A 15391-nucleotide genomic window follows, 5' to 3' on the forward strand; every position below is an offset into this window, starting at 1 on the left:
GTGTTAGCATCTCTCACTTGGCCACTGAGTTAAATCTATTGCTATTTGTCATGTCTTCACAGGGAGGTATTAAGGCTGTTGTCTGGACAGATGTATTCCAGCTGTGCATCATGGTGATTGGTCTTCTGGCTGTGCTGATTCAGGGATCAATCCATGTTGGAAGCTTTGGGAAGATTTGGAACATTGCAAAGAGCAGTGGCCGGACTAGCCTTTTTGAGTGAGTACCATTGTCTTGAGTGTTACTGAAATCTCAGGAGCCACTTGGAAAGTGAGCATAGAACATAGAACCGAGAACACTGAACAGTACAACACAGTACAGGCCAGCGAGTTTTGAGAAGATTTGTAGCTCAGGTTGAGGTTCTGGATGTGAGTTTGCTCGCTGAGCTGGAAGGTTCGTTTTCAGACGTTTCGTCACCATTCTAGGTAACATCATCAGTGAGCCTCCGACGAAGCTGAAAACTAACCTTCCAGCTCAGCGACAAACTCACATCCATAACAGTGCGGGCCCTTCGGCCCAAGATGTTGTGCCAATCTTTTATCTTACCCTAAGATCAAACTACCCTGCATACCCTACATTTTACTATCCTCCGTGTGCCTATCCAAGGGTCTGCTGAAATGTCCCCAATGTATCTGACTCCACTACCAGTGCCAGCATCGCATTCCATGCAGCCATCACTCTGTGTAAAGAACTACCTCTGACATCCCCCCCACACATTCCTCCAATAATTTTAAAATTATGCCTCCTCGTAATTGTCATTTCCGTCCTGGGAAAAAGTCTCAGGCTTTCTGCTCTATCTATGCCTCTCATCATCTTGTACACATTCTTCAAGTGAAGTCTCATCCTTCTTTCCTCGAATGAAAAAAGCCCTAGTTCCCTCAGCCTTTCCTCATAAGACTTGCCCTCCGGTCCAGGCAGCATCCTAGTAAATCTCCTCTGCACACTGTCTGAAGCTTCCATATCCTTCCCATAATGAGGCGACCAGAACTGAACACAATATTCCAAGTGCAACCTAACCAGAGATTTGTAGAGCAGCAGCATAACCTCACAACTCTTAAACTCAATTCTGCTGCCAATGAAAGCCAACACACCATACGCCTTCTTTACGAACCTGCTAACTTGGGTAGCAACTTTGAGGGATCTATGGATGTGAACCCCAAGATCCCTCTGCTCCTCCACACAGACAAGAATCCTGCCATTAACCCTGTATTCTGCACTAAAATTCAACCTTCCAAAATGAATCACTTCACACTTTTCTGGGTTGAATTCCATCTGCGACTTCTTTGCCCAGCTCTGCATCCTGTCAATGTCCTGTTGCAACCTACAACAGCCCTCCATGCTGTCCACAACTCCACCAACCTTCGTGTCATCGGCAAACTTACTAACCCACCCTTCCACTTCCTCATCCAAGTCATTTATAAAGATCACAAAGAGCAGAGGTCCCAGAACGAATCCCTGCGGAACACCACTGGTCACCGAGCTCCAGGCTGAATACTTTACATCTACTCCCATCCTCTGTCTTCTATTGGACAGCCAGTTTTGTATCCAGACAGCCAAATTTCCCTGAATCCCGTGCCTCCTTACTTTCTGAATGAGCCTACCATGGGGAGTCTTATCAAATGCCTTGCTAAAATCCATATACACCACATCCACTGCTCTGCCCCTCATCAAGCATCACCTGCCCCTCAGAAAGCTATGTTGATTATTTCAAATCCAACTGTGCTTTTCCAAATAAACATAAATACTTTCTCTCAGAATCCTCTCCAATAATTTGCCCACTGTAGAAGAAAGACTGACTGCTCTGTAATTCCCAGGATTATCCCTATTCCCTTTCTTGAACAAGGGAAAGACATTTGCCACCCTCCAATCATCTGGAACTACTCCAGTGGAAAGTGAGGACACAAAAGTAATCACCAAAGAGCCAGAAAGCTCTTCCCTTGCTTCTTGTAGGAACCTTAGGTATATCCTGTCTGGTCCAGGAGACTTATCTATCCTCATGTTTTTCAAAATTTTTAGCATATCCTCCTTCCTAACATCAACCTGTTCGAGCAGATCTGCCTGTTTCACACTGTCCTCACAAACGTCAAGGTCCGTATCACTGATGAATACTGAAGCAAAGTATTAATTAAGGATCTCCCCTGCCTCCTTTGACTCTGTGCACAAGTTCCCTCCACAATTCCTGATTGGCCCTACCCTCATTCTAGCCATCCTCTTGTTCCTCACATGAATATTGAACACCTTGCAGTTTTCCTTCATCCTACCCACCAAGTCTTTTTCATACTCTCTTCTAGGTCTCCTAAGTCTATTCTTTAGTTCCTTCCTGGCTACCTTGTAGACCTCTAGAGCCCTGTCCTATCCTTGCTTCCTCGACATAAGTAAGCTTCTTTCTTCCTCTTGACTAGATGTTCCACATGTCTTGTCATCAAAGGTTCCTTCACCTTACCATCCCTTCCTTGCTTGAGTGGAACAAACCTGTCCCATATTCGTAGGAAGTGTTCCTTAAAAATCCTCCACATTTCTGTCGTGTGTGCACTGACACTCGAGCCCCACTACTCTTGGGCTTGTCAGAAAAGTTAATGATTTAAACAAGTTACTCAAAAGTTCTCGATTTTTCTGTCTGATGAACTCAAGTCACAGAAAACACCAACCAAGAGTCTGCATTTAACGTGAAACTGGTATTTGTTACAAAGATATCAGTTATAACCATAAAAAATATAGATGATCACCTTAAAGCTAATATAAACTCTACCCCTTTCTAAACTCCACGTATAAATGCAGACAGATATGTAGAAAATCAACAGAGGTGTTATGGGTATAAGAGAAAAAAAGGGGAACACAATTCAATAGCGTCTGACCACAGGATACAATTAGATGTCCTTCTGCATTTTCAAAATCCTTCTCATCTTCTTTTCATGTTCTTTCGATACTTTTTAGCAAACACTGGTCAGTTAACACACTTCAGAGTTTCAGTCACTGGTTAGAGGCAGAAGCTTAAAGGCAACTGGTTGAGTGAGAGCTGCCAGCTGCCTTCCAATTCTTTGTTACTTCTCTGCTGAGAGACAAAGACTCTGTCTTTCTGGAATCTGGAGGCTTTCTGCCCCTGTATCGTTCACGCACTCGAGTCAATAAATGTGGAGCTGGAAAAGCATAGCCAATCAGATGGCATCTGAGGAGTAGGAAAGTCAAATTTCAGGCTGAAACACGATTCCAGTAACTTGCTTTAAAACCAGTTTAGCCACAGCAATTAACAATAGGTAATAAATCCTAGCCAGGCCAGCAACTCCCACGTCTGATGTTTATTTTTAAATAGATTAAATGTATAGTAGATCAGAAGCAAGTGTCGCAATCGTCTTCACTCACCTGGCACACATCAGTACTTTGCTTTGAGTTTGAAATAAATATTTGTAGAAGATAAAAAGAAGTTATTTTTGGTGAGGTAACTGGGATTTTTTTTTTATTTAGCTTTGATCCCGATCCAAGGAAAAGATACACATTTTGGACTGTGAGTTTTGGAGCTTCATTTGGATGGACATCGATATATGGCTGTAACCAAGTACAAGTACAAAGATACTTGTCCTGCAAGAGTGAGAAAGAGGCAAGAAAGTAAGCTAGCCTTGTTCTTTATACCAAAATTGCAAAATAATTTTGAGTGTTTCCTGTCACTGTATTCGTTGTTAAGACCAACAAATTTGAAAGCAATTGAGCAGGCCTTATTCCTAAGAGTACTGGGAACTGATGAGGCACAAAACTTTTGAAATTTCAAATCTAAATTGAATTTGTCAGCGTACTTCATCTGTGAGTTGTTAGCCGCTGAGAACTTTTGTCCTTTCATGAAATATGTTTGTTGCTGTTAAGGCCAACATTTATTCAGATCCCTCTTGGACCTTGAGGAGATGGCACTTGGCAAGTGATTGGAACTGATACAGTTATACCCATAACCCAGTTAACCCAAGTCAATACATTTACCGGTTCCAATAAGATTCAAATGGCCCCAGTTATTGGGCCTTTGAGAAAACTAACCGGGTGCCAGGTTCTGCTGAAGGATTTTGAAGAGTTAGCCGCTAAACTAAAATGTAAAACCTCCTAAGGTTAATCTCTGAGGATTACTACCTGAGCTGCAGGCAAGTTGGCATAAGATAAATAATGAAATTTAAATCTGTGGCTTCCAGATTAACATTGGAGGAATGGGTTTCATTTCTTAGGGCACTGGCATCCATATGGGGATAGAACGGAGTGGATCCCATCGAGCAGGCTTTATTTGATCCATACTGGATTAAGTCTCCTGGCAAATCGAATAACTGGATCTGTAGGAAAGGCTTTAAGCTAATTAAAGGGAAAAAACATAGGCTTTCAAAAAGAAGGATAGGGAGGCGCTACGCAACAATTACTTTAACACTGATACCCTGGGTGAGTCAGAGAAGGAGGACAGTGTACAAACAGAAAGCAGAAAGTCGAGACAAAAACGGGTCAAAAACTAAAAAGGCTAAACTAATCAGAGATAACGGGACCTGCAGATGCTGGAGAATCAGAGATAACAAAGTGTGGAGCTCGATGAACACAGCAGGCCCAGCAGCATCAGAGGAGCACAAAAGCTGACGTTTCAGGGTTAGACCCTTCATCTGATGAAGGGTCAATGCTAAACTAATGGCTCTTTACTTGAATGCATGTAGTATTTGGCACTGTGTAAATGAATTAGTGGTATAAATAATGGTTAATGGATATTGTCTCCTAGCCATTACAGAGACATTATTACAAGGAGATTGAAGCTGGGAACTAAATATTCAGGGTTATGTAAAGTTTTAAAAGGATAGGCATGAAGGGAAGGGTGATGGGGGTGGATTTGTTAGTATGATATTCTTAGTGTATTAGCAAGAAATAATCTTGGATCAGTAGAAATAGAATTCATATAGGTGGATGTGAGGAATAGCAAAGAGAAGACCATACTAATAAGCATGGTCTATAGACCCCCTAACAGTAGCTGTGCGGTAAGACAATGAATGTATCAGGAGATAATGATGGCATAAAAAACAGGAGTACATTATTCATGGTTGACTTTCATCTTTATGTTGATTTAAGAGATCAAATTGGCAGTGGTAACCAGGAAGAATTCAAAATATATTTGAGATGTTTGCAGAAAGCAATATGCTATGGATCCAACTAGTGATAATGTGTAATGAGACAGGTTTTAACAACTTATATTACAATAAAAGATACTTTAGGACCATAACGAGGTAGAATTTAGCATTCGGTCTGAGAGTGAGAAAATTGTATTGGAAAGAACTGTACTAGATTTAAATAAGAGTAATTTTAAAGAAACGAAGGCAGTGTTTTGTAGAGTGCACTGGGGAAGGAATTCAGCATTTTTTTTCAAAAAGGTTGACTAACAAAGGCAGACATCTTTTTAAAACAAAAAGTTCTTGACTCATAGCAAAGATATTCCAAAGACGAAGAAGATTTCCATAAATTAACTGTAGTTAACCAGGCAAGTTAAGGTTAGTACCAAATTGAAAGAAAAACTCAGTGTGACAAAGGGTTGTATAAATCAGTAGGTAGGGAAAGATCTTAAAAGTCAGCAAAAGATATTCCAAAAAATGAGGGAGAAAATAAACTGAAGGCAAACTAGCAAATAGCATTTTAAAAAGCCAACAAAAAGAGCTTTTCTTTAAACATGTGTAAAAAAGAGCATATGCCATTTAGAGAACAGAGCTGGGGAAATAACAATAGTGAGCTAGGAAATGGCAGATCAGTTGAATAAATATTTTACATCAATCTTCACAGTATCAGACACTCATAGCATTCCAAAAATACTAAATCAAGGGGATAAGGAGGTTGAGGAAATAAACACAATTAATACTGGAGAAAAATGAATAAGGGAAACTAAAGGCTAGTAAGTGCGCTGGATCTGATAGGTCACATCCTGGGCTTTTAAAGGAAGTAGCTACAGATATAGTGGATCCACTGGTGGTAAACTTCCAAGAATTTTAAATTCTGGAAAAGTACCAGAAGATTGGAAAACTGCGATTGGGGCTGGAATGGTTTTGAATAGAACCCACAGTGAGGATCAATGAACAAATCATTGCTGTGAGATTGTTGCTTGATAACACTGTTGACCTCTCCTTGTATAACTTTACTGATGTTAAGGGCGGCACGGTGGCTCAGTGGTTAGCATTGCAGCCTAACAGTGCCAGGGAGAGAGGTTCAATTCCAGCCTCAGGCAATGTCTGTGTGGAGTTTGCACATTCTCCCTGTGTCTGCGTGGGTTTCCTCCGGGTGCTCCGGTTTCCTCCCACAGTCCAAAGACGTGCAGGCTAGGTGGATCGGTCATGCTAAATTGCCCATAGTGTTCAGGGGTGTGTGTGTATTAGGGGGATGGGTCTGGGTGGGATACTTCAAGGGGCAGTGTGGACTTGTTGGGCTGAAGGGCCTATTTCCACACTGTAGGTAATCTAAAAAAAATACATGACATATTGACAGGGGATAACAAAGTGTGAAGCTGGAAGAACACAGCAGGCCAAGCAGCATCTCAGGAGCACAAAAGCTGACGTTTCAGGCCTAGACCCTTCATCAGAAAAGGGGGATGGGGAGAGGATCCTGAAATAAATAGGGAGAGACGCGGAGGCGGACCAAAGATGCATAGAGGAGAAGATAGATGGAGAGAAGAGTATAGGTGGAGAGGTCGGGAGGGGATAGGTCAGTCCCGGGAGGATGGACAGGTCAAAGAGGCAGGATGAGGTTCGTAGGTGGGAAATGGAGGTCCGGCTTGCGATGGGAGGAGGGGATAGGTGAGAGGAAGAACAGGTTAGAGAGGTGGGGATGAGCTGGGCTGGTTTTGGGATGTGGTGGGGGAAGGGGAGATTTTGAAGCTGGTGAAGTCCACATTGATACCATTGGGCTGCAGGGTTCCCAAGCGGAATATGAGTTGCTGTTCCTGCAACCTTCAGGTGGCATCATTGTGGCACTGCAGGAGGCCCATGATGGACATGTCATCTAAAGAATGGGAGGGGGAGTTAAAATGGTTCGCGACTGGGAGGTGCAGTTGTTTATTGCGAACCGAGCGGAGGTGTTCTGCAAAGCGGTCCCCAAGCCTCCGCTTGGTTTCCCCAATGTAGAGGAAGCCACACCGTGTACAGTGGATACCGTATACTACATTGGCAGATGTGCAGGTGAACATCTGCTTAATATGGAAAGTCATCTTGGGGTCTGGGATAGGGGTGAGGGAGGAGGTGTGGGGGCAAGTGTAGCACTTCCTGCGGTTGCAGGGGAAGGTGCCGGGTGCAGTGGGGTTAGAGGGGAGTGTGGAGTGAACAAGGGAGTCACGGAGAGAGTGGTCTCTCCAGAAGGCAGACAAGGGTGGGGATGGAAAAATGTCTTGGGTGGTGGGGAAGCATTGTAGATGGCGGAAGCGTCGGAGGATGATGCGTTGTATCTGGAGGTTGGTAGGGTGGTATATGAGGACAAGGGGGATTCTTTTAGGGCGGTTATTGTGGGGGTGGGGTGTGAGGGATGTGTTGCGGGAAATGCGGGAGACACGGTCAAGGGCGTTCTCGACCACTGCAGGGGGGAAGTTGCGGTCCTTGAAGAACGCGGCCATCTGGGATGTGCGGGAGTGGAATGCCTCATCCTGGGAGCAGATGCGGCGGAGGCGAAGGAATTGGGAATAGGGGATGGAATTTTTGCAGGGGGGTGGGTGAGAGGGGGTGTATTCTAGGTAGCTGTGGGAGTCGGTGGGCTTGAAATGGACATCAGTTTCTGACAGGAGATTATCGTCAGAGTCCCAGTGGTGCCATATGAAGAAAAGCAGGATGTTTTAACATGTCCTGGCCAATACACATCCTTCAGACAAAAACGTTGAACTTGTAGCTTCCTCACTTTGGCTTTTTTTTGCATTGTTATGTTTTCATACATTTCAAAAAGTAATCATTAGCACTTATTCACTTTGAGACATCTTAAGGACATAGAAATGCAGGTTCTTCCTTTCTTTTAAGTATTATGGGTTGTAAGGAATCTTTATGTATGACCAACATTTAACTTTGGTTTTACTAGAGCTGTCATCCTGAACATGTTTGGTACTTGTATTCTGTTCACATTATCCTGCCTCGGTGGTTTAGTCATGTATGCTGTTTATGAAAACTGTGATCCAATAAAGGCGAACAGAGTTAGCACCACTGACGAGGTAAGTGAAATCATTTTTAAAATGAAATTTATTTGTTATAACATGCATTTTAATTTCATTCTTGCATAAGGAAAACAAATATATATTTGTCTGTGAATTACATTAAGATCCCCATAAAAAGGATGTCCCAGGGATCTCCTGACCATCACATTTCTCTGCGTCCTGACAGTGTTCACCATCTTTGGGTACAACAGCAAAATGATTACATGGTCACTGCAATGAATACTGGAACACTAAATAAATGCAAAGTGTTTTTGGCTAAATATGCCAAATAGATAATATGGCACCTTGTAAAAGGAGAGAAACAGGATTTAATGTCAGTGATGGGGACTCACGTTCTGGTTGGATTGCCAGCAAGAGCATCATGTCAACAATTTTCCGAGTCTGAAGTCACACAACACCAGGTTATAGTCCAAGATAATAAAATGTGAAGCTGGATGAACACAGCAGGCCAAGCAGCATCTCAGGAGCACAAAAGCTGACGTTTCGGGCCTAGACCCTTCCAACTTGTTTATCTGAAATCACAAACTCAGAATGAATTCTAATGGAAAAGCCATGCACCAGAGGCTTGTGATTTCAAATAAACCTGTTGGACTATAACCTGGTGTCATGTGGCTTCTGACTTTGTCCATCCCAGTTGTCTTAGATCGCAGAGTGCATCTGAATGGTTCTTTTCAGATTCGGCTAAAAGTAGTTAAGAGAAGGCTCAACAACAGCAATTTGCTTAAATACCAACATTTATTCAGGAGTAATAAATGTTCCTGTCATTTTTCATCTTTTATTAAGTAAATAAAAAGAATGAAAAAGAGGGAAAGAATCAGTAAGCCTTACGCCCTTCTGCCCATTGGGGACGCCTCGATTGGAAGCTGGTCTGGAGGCTGAGGTTGTTCCTGGCACCATTCAAAATCCTGGTCCGAGGTGAAGTCCAGCGATTCAGAACAAAACTCTCTCTCTTATACAGTGTTACCAACAGCGAGCCGCAGAAAAAACAAGTAGAGAAAAACACGTTGTTTGTGCTGGCTTTGACACATACAGGAATGTTCACAGGACTTATTTAAGTTCACGCAGCTGTTGAGTATCATCAACAGGTTTAGCCCTTCAGCCCATCCTATACTCCAGTTCAGCACCAGCACCTCCACGTCATGGCTATCAATTTTCAGGAGAGTATTCTGAAAAACTGTCAGATCAGACACTTACTCAGATACACAGGGCATCTCTGGCTTGATTTCCTATCAACCAATTGAGTTTAGCCTCCTCATTTGGTAGTGCCCATCCTAGTTCTCCTTTAAAGACTACTTAGTGCTACAATGACAGCACTCCGGATTTGCATGGTAATAGGCTGAGCTTCAATTGCTCTCTTTGAAATTTACTTGTGATAGAATTTGAGTTGCTACTCTCTTGGCATTGCACCATGGTTGGTTCCACTTCTATGGTGATAGAAGTGATTAAATGAAACCGAACGCAATCAGTTAACGCCCTCCAAATCCTTTTTGGATTAAACACTACAGTAACTCTCATACATATAGCCATATGTTGTAGTGACATTGATTACGATACAAGTGAAAGGACACGTTAACACTCAAGCACAAGAAAAGACAAGATATGGAAAATGTTAACCAATAAGTTATGTGTCATTGAGGAAAAAGGATAGTTAACAAACAATATAGCAAAGTGTGGGGCTGGATGAACACAGCAGGCCAAACAGCATCTCAGGAGCACAAAAGCTGACGTTTCGGGCCTAGACCCTTCATCAGTTAACAAACAATGATGTGTAAACCCTTGATAAATTACAACAATTTAACCTGTCACCCTTCCTTCTTCTGTAGCCTGAAATAGAGCTCTGTGCAGGAAAATCCAGCCTGCGATTTTGGCCTCTCACAGACTGGCACCTGCAGAATTCTGTCGCTTAGCCAAAGCTCCAATGCATTGTGCCAGGTTTTAAGTGTGCAGATGCCACCCTAACCTACCCTCTTGGTTACATGCAGTGTCTCAGAGCTTCAGGCTTTAATTTGCCATTTGGACAATGCATCTTTATTTTAACTTAATTCTCTACTTCACCTCCTGGTAAGTTCCAGAGCATTGGCTCAGTTGCCAGACAGTATCCTGTCACTACCAAGGAGCAGAGAGGAGTTTATATCCAGTTTACACCAGACATCAAAACAACTGAATCTTCCTGCAGCTTTTACTCCATTTCCCCATTGTGCTACTGACCGAGACACACTGTCACTGTAGGGACCCTTATCCTTTGCAATCTTTGTGTGGACAGGACACTAAACCCTCCAAACAAAAACCGAAACATCTGCGGATGCTGCAAATCAGGAACAAAAACAGAAGTTGCTGGAAAAGCTCAGCAGGTCTGGCAGCATCTGTGAAGCGACAATCAGAATTAACGCTTCAGGTCCAGTGACCCTTCCTCAGTGGAAGGGTCTGAGGAAGGGTCACTGGACCAGAAACATTAAATGATTTTCTCTTCATAGGTGCTATCGGACCTGCTGAGGTTTTCCAGCAACTTATGTTTTTGACACTAAGCCCTCTGCCACCCTCTGAGAATGTGACAACACTGTCGGCCAATCCAGGAACTCTCCTCAATGTCTCCAGAAGCACTCCAGATTGTGTACAGTGGCCTAGAAATAGTGGGTAATATCTGAATGACCTGATCTTTACATTAGGTGCTTGGTCCTTTAAATAATGTTACTGCCAGGGCCCTCTTACAGCAGAACTCATTCTTCGGTGATTCACAAGTGAGTTCAAGTTATCAGTTCATGCATCAAAGCTGCCAAGTAGGACTAAGTGGCTTCATGGCACCATCAATTCCAGATCACCCATGTGAGAGATCTTCCCAAAATGGAGCACAGACCAAAAGTGACGAGAGATGCAACACGCCCCAGTCAGACAGACTCCAGTTTATCTAACAGCACTGTCTCCAGTGGTACTATAGATAAGAATTTCATGCCCAATATATTACAATGTTGGCGATGCTTGACTTAGCAACTGGGACTACTTTGCACTCTTCAAATAGTTTTACGTGATCTTTTAAGCTCATTTGTGTGCACAAGACAGGGATTCAGTTTCATGCCGCATTCTAAAGCTGGCACCTAACACTCTTAGCCCTGCACTGAAATGTCACCCTGTTGTGTCTTCCAACCTCTTGTAGAGAAATTGGGCCCAAAATCCTCACATTCAGAGGGATAGTTGCTACCACTGAGCTTATGCTGTTACATGGGCTCATTTTAACATAAATATTATGAATCGTTTTAACAAGTATTTATTTCTAATTTTTTTGGAAGCTGACCCCATTATTAGTTATGGAGTTATTTGATCAGATGCCTGGATTTCCTGGCCTATTTGTTGCCAGTGCATACAGTGGCACACTGAGGTATGTAATCGCACACAACTATATTAGTTGGAATGTTCGACAGCTGTTGATACTGAATAAAGTTTCACAATGTTTGAATTGGGACCAAAAATGTACAAACCGACTGTTGCTGCCAACTTCTAATGGTCTTTGAGAAATCTATCATTATTTTGTGCCATTGAGTTGGCAACTCTGGAGGCATTCCTCGAGTTTTGATCATTTGATGAGTGTGCCATTGGACCTATCAAGCTTGCACTGCCATTCATATGATCACAGCTAATTTTTTCTTAACCTTTCCTCATAAGACCTTCTCTCTATTCCAGGCAACATCCTGGTAAATCTCCTCTGCACCTTTTCCAACGCCTCCACATCTTTCCTGTAATGAGGCAACCAGAACTGGGCACAATACACCAGACATGGCTGAACCAGGCTTTTGCCCAGCTGGAGCATAACTTCACGGCTCTTGAACTCAAAGAATAAAGAACAAAGAAAATTACTGCACAGGAACAGGCCCTACGGCCCTCCAAGCCTGTGCCAATCGAGATCCTCTGTCTAAACCTGTCATCTACTTTCTAAGGGTCTGTACCTCTTTGCTCCCTGCCCATCCATGTACCTGTACAGATACATCTTAAAAGACACTATCATGACTGCATCTACCACCTCCGCTGGCAACATGTTCCAGGCACCTACCACCCTCTGCGTAAAGAACTTTCCACGCATATCACCCATAAACTTTCCTCCTCTCACATTGAGCTCATGACCCCTGGTAATTGAGTCCCCCACTCTGGGAAAAAGCTTCTTGCTATCCATTTTGTCTATACCCCTCATGATATTGTAGACCTCAATCTCCATCTTTCTAATGAAAATAATCCTAATCTACTCAACCTTTCTTCATAGCTAACACCCTCCATACCAGGCAACATCCTGATGAACCTCCTCTGCACCCTCTCCAAAGCATCCACATCCTTTTGGTAATGTGGCGACCAGAACTGTACACAGTACTCTAAATGTGGCCGAACCAAAGTCTTATACAACTGTAACATGACCTGCCAACTCTTGTACTCAATACCTCATCCAATAAAGGAAAGCATGCTGTATGCCTTCTTGACCACTCTATTGGCCTGCGTTGCCACCTTCAGGGAACAATGGACCTGAACACCCAAATCTCTAAGAACATCAATTGTCCCCAGGACTTTTCCATTTACTGTATAAAAGATACAGAGAGACAACCCAGATGGGACTCAAACCCACAATCCCCAGCTCCGGAGACTGATGTCTTATCCATTAGGCCACTGGGTCATCCCAACTCAATCCCTTTATTACTGAAAGCTAACACACCATACAACTTCTTAACAACTCTGTCCACCTGGGTGGCAGCTTTCAGGGAACTGTGGACATGAACCCCGAGGCCCCTCTGCTCCTCCACATTGCCAAGAATCTTTCCATTAACCTTGTATTCTGCTTTCAAGGTTGTCCTTCCAAAATGAATCTCCTCACAATTTTCCGGATTAACCTGCACCTGCCACTTCTCAGCCCAGCTCTGCATCCTATCAATGTCCCATTGTAACCTAGAACAGCTCTCCACACTGTTCACAACTCGACCCACCTTCGTATCGTCCACATTGTTAATCCACACTTCTACTCCTTCATCGAAATCATTTACAAAAGTCATATATAGAAGAGAAACCAGGACACCACTCATAACTGAGTGCCATGTTGAATATTTTCTGTCCATTACCACTCTTTGTCTTCTAAGGGTCAGCCAATTCTGAATCCAATCTGCCACATTTCCCCCTGTCTCATGCCTCCTTACCTTCTGCATGAGCCTACAATGGGTAACCTTATCAAATGCCTTACTTAAATCCATGTATACCACATCCACTGCTCTACCTTCATCCACGTGTTTGGTCACCTCTTCAAAGAACTGAAGAGCCTTTCATTAAGAAAATTCTCTGTGCAGACACCACAGGCCAGAGATACTCCAGATCAGTATCTCAACGTGCTGGGAACCATGTTTGCATAAAGAACAGGATAAAGTATTGAAGCCTATCAATCTGTCTTGAATGAAGTCATCAATGGAGCAACCACAGAATGCTTAAGATTCACCTCTGTCTGAATGAAGAAATTTCTCTTAATTTCCTAAATGACTGATCCTTATCCTCTAGGAATTTTATGTTCGCAAGATATTGCATCTTATTCTACTAAACTTAAGAATTATAGACTCATTTTTTCACTCCACCATCTGAGTAGGACAAACATCTAATTTTAGAAACAATTGTCATGAACTATTGAAATCATGAATTTTCCTGAATGAATGCCAATAAGTCACAGCTGTGCTAGCAAAGGGGTTAACTAACGTGAACTCATGTGAAATGCAAAATCGGGCAAGAAGAATTTCTGTTTAATTTTTTTTTCTTTCCCACAGCACAATTTCTTCTGGCATCAATGCTTTGGCTGCTGTCTGTATTGAAGATTTAATTAAACCAACCTGGAAACCCTGGGGACAACTTTCAAGTAGGAAGAAGACTCTGATCTCAAAACTCCTAGGTTGTCTTTCAACTTTTTTTTTCTATAATTGTTTTCTCTCAGGCAGCTCATACTATGCCCATTCGGGGAGATACAATATTCTATAATAGTGAAGTTTAGAAACAAAGTAAAATCCACAAAATAAAATATTCTTGTTGGTTCCCTCTGACAGCAGCAGGGTTGTACCCGTCCGGCACTGCCTGCAATAGAGGAGCAGCTGATACACATGCTGCATCACTTGCAGCATATCTTTTGCACTCCTGCGGTTTTCTAACCTCCCGGCCTACCAGATGGGTTCTGATTGCCCCCATGCGCAGATATTGATCCAGGATTCTCTACCTTTGGAATCACAAATGACCATAAGACATAGGAGCAGAAAAAAAGGCCATTCAATGAGAATATGACTGATCCGATAATTTCATCCCTACTTTCCTGCCTATCCCCATAACCCTGGACTCACTTACTGAGTAAAAATTTGTCCATCTCAGCCTTGAATATACTTAACAGCACAGCCTCTTGTGGCAAACAGTGCCCATCTCCTCACTTGCTGAATCAATTACTACTCCTCCCTTTGGTTTCTGTGAATCCTTCAAGCAAGAACATTAGAGAGTTCTCGGACTGCGGCCCTCTTTCTCTCCTGCAGATGAAAATTGAACTGCAAGACAACTCAGCCACTTCCAGAAATAGTAAAATTTAACGTAAATCAGGTTTTCCACTTCATTGTTTTGGACTAATAACCTTCCAAAGTCATAACAGAACAATAGTGAGACCATGTTGATTTGTGGCAGATTTACAGTTGGCCTTCCATGATCAACTTGTTGTTTTGCATTAATAGTTAAACATTTGCCTTTATCAATTTCAAGAATTTAAAAGCACTTCAACTGCCAAAGGTTTTTGTTTCTGCACAATGGCTCTGAAGTTGCATTCTGAGCTGGATGTACTCTTTGCAATCCAGTTTGTATTACAGGAGTACTGAGTGAACCTCTGTAGATTTAGTTTTGTGTCTTATTAGAATGCTGTTGCTGTTGCAATTTCATTGCATTCTGCATGGTGTAGAAGTTGCAGTGATTTACGGAAAAGCACAAATTCTTGCAGAAGGCCTTTGAATTGCAAATGAAGCATCCTCAAATGGCCCTTAGCCTATCCGTTCTACACAAAGCCGCTTCTTTCAAATCCAGGATAACGGTGAAAATTATTGAAATCCAGCAATTTCCAGCCAGTGAAAGTAAAATTCTTTCATTCGTGCTCAGGAAGATAGTGGAAAGGTGGGTCAGTCTCCTGCTGAATTGTTTTAAATAAGCTTCAGACAGTTTTTCTCTATGCTTGGAAGTTCATGGCT

At 42.6% G+C, this 15391-nt stretch overlaps 1 protein-coding gene across 4 annotated transcripts in view; it reads left to right on the top strand.

Annotated features, from left to right (window-relative positions):
• The window catches only part of LOC125463861 (sodium-coupled monocarboxylate transporter 1-like), an 80284-nt gene that overhangs the window by 27765 nt on the left and 37128 nt on the right, over positions 1–15391 (top strand). For all 4 annotated transcript variants that reach the window (XM_059653609.1, XM_059653612.1, XM_059653610.1 and 1 more), the window contains 5 exons: positions 63–217; positions 3461–3601; positions 8042–8171; positions 11459–11547; positions 13952–14073. In XM_059653609.1, coding sequence (XP_059509592.1) covers positions 63–217; positions 3461–3601; positions 8042–8171; positions 11459–11547; positions 13952–14073 — 637 coding nt within the window. The remainder of the gene's footprint in view (positions 1–62; positions 218–3460; positions 3602–8041; positions 8172–11458; positions 11548–13951; positions 14074–15391) is intronic.

Source organism: Stegostoma tigrinum, chromosome 22 (assembly GCF_030684315.1).
Source record: "Stegostoma tigrinum isolate sSteTig4 chromosome 22, sSteTig4.hap1, whole genome shotgun sequence".
NCBI lineage: Eukaryota > Metazoa > Chordata > Chondrichthyes > Orectolobiformes > Stegostomatidae > Stegostoma > Stegostoma tigrinum.